General features: G+C 31.6%; 1 protein-coding gene across 1 annotated transcript; it reads left to right on the forward strand.

Annotated features, from left to right (window-relative positions):
- The first annotated feature begins 33 nt into the window (after positions 1-33).
- LOC115244275 (probable cytochrome P450 6g2) lies at positions 34-696 on the forward strand. The gene is made up of 2 exons (XM_029821825.1): positions 34-271; positions 443-696. The coding sequence occupies exons 1-2, from the start codon at positions 34-36 to the stop codon at positions 679-681; spliced, it is 477 nt and encodes a 158-aa protein (XP_029677685.1). The 3' UTR covers positions 682-696.
- Positions 697-906: the final 210 nt, after the last annotated feature.

Raw genomic sequence — 906 nt, forward strand, 5'->3', positions numbered from 1 at the left:
AATCCGAACGCTGAATTCCGAAAGTACGGTAAAATGATTTTCGATCTTGGCTATATCCGGGGTTTTGAGATGCTTGCAGTGTTTTTTCTCCCATATATAACTCGTTTGGCTCATTTAAAAGTATTCGGCAAAGATCCCAGCACTTTCTTACGCAAAGCCTTCTGGGAGACGATGACTCAACGCATGGAGTATGGCATAAAGAGGAACGATCTCATAGATATTCTTATCGAACTAAAGAAAAATTACGGTCAGCAGGATATAGGAGGATTCAGTAAGCAAAATATATTGTACATGAAACGATGATGACTCTTTACGAAAAGAGTGCGCACGAAATATTTTTAATTGTATTTAATAAAAAAAAACTAATTTAATAAGAAAAGAAAGAGAGAAAGAAAGAAAGTTAACAATAGTTCAAAGATTTAAAAGATGAATTAAATTTTAGAATTTGATGATGACGATCTAGTAGCGCAAGCAGTCATCTTTTTCACCGGTGGTTATGAAACTTCTTCGACGACAATATCTTTTGCTTTGTACGAACTCGCAGTACAGCCAGAGATTCAGGATAAACTTATGAAGGAGATTCATAATGCGCTCAACGAAAGCGATAACAAGATCACATATAACATGGTAAGTGAAAACGCGATACATGTGTTATTGCTTGCTATCAAAGAATTATTATAACGAACGAGATACAAATAATATCAATATAATCGTCAAGTTATACTCTTTTCCTTAAAATATTTACCATATTCATGATTGAATCTTACATTAAGTTTATGTATTTGAAGATCTCGATTTATCCGACTATTGTAGACATATTTGATATATGTATATATAATGTGTGATTTATATATATATATATATATATATATATATATATATATATAATTTGGCTATGTTCGACTT

This window comes from Formica exsecta, unplaced genomic scaffold, assembly GCF_003651465.1.
Source record: "Formica exsecta isolate Colony F162 unplaced genomic scaffold, ASM365146v1 scaffold1204, whole genome shotgun sequence".
NCBI classification, from domain to species: domain Eukaryota; kingdom Metazoa; phylum Arthropoda; class Insecta; order Hymenoptera; family Formicidae; genus Formica; species Formica exsecta.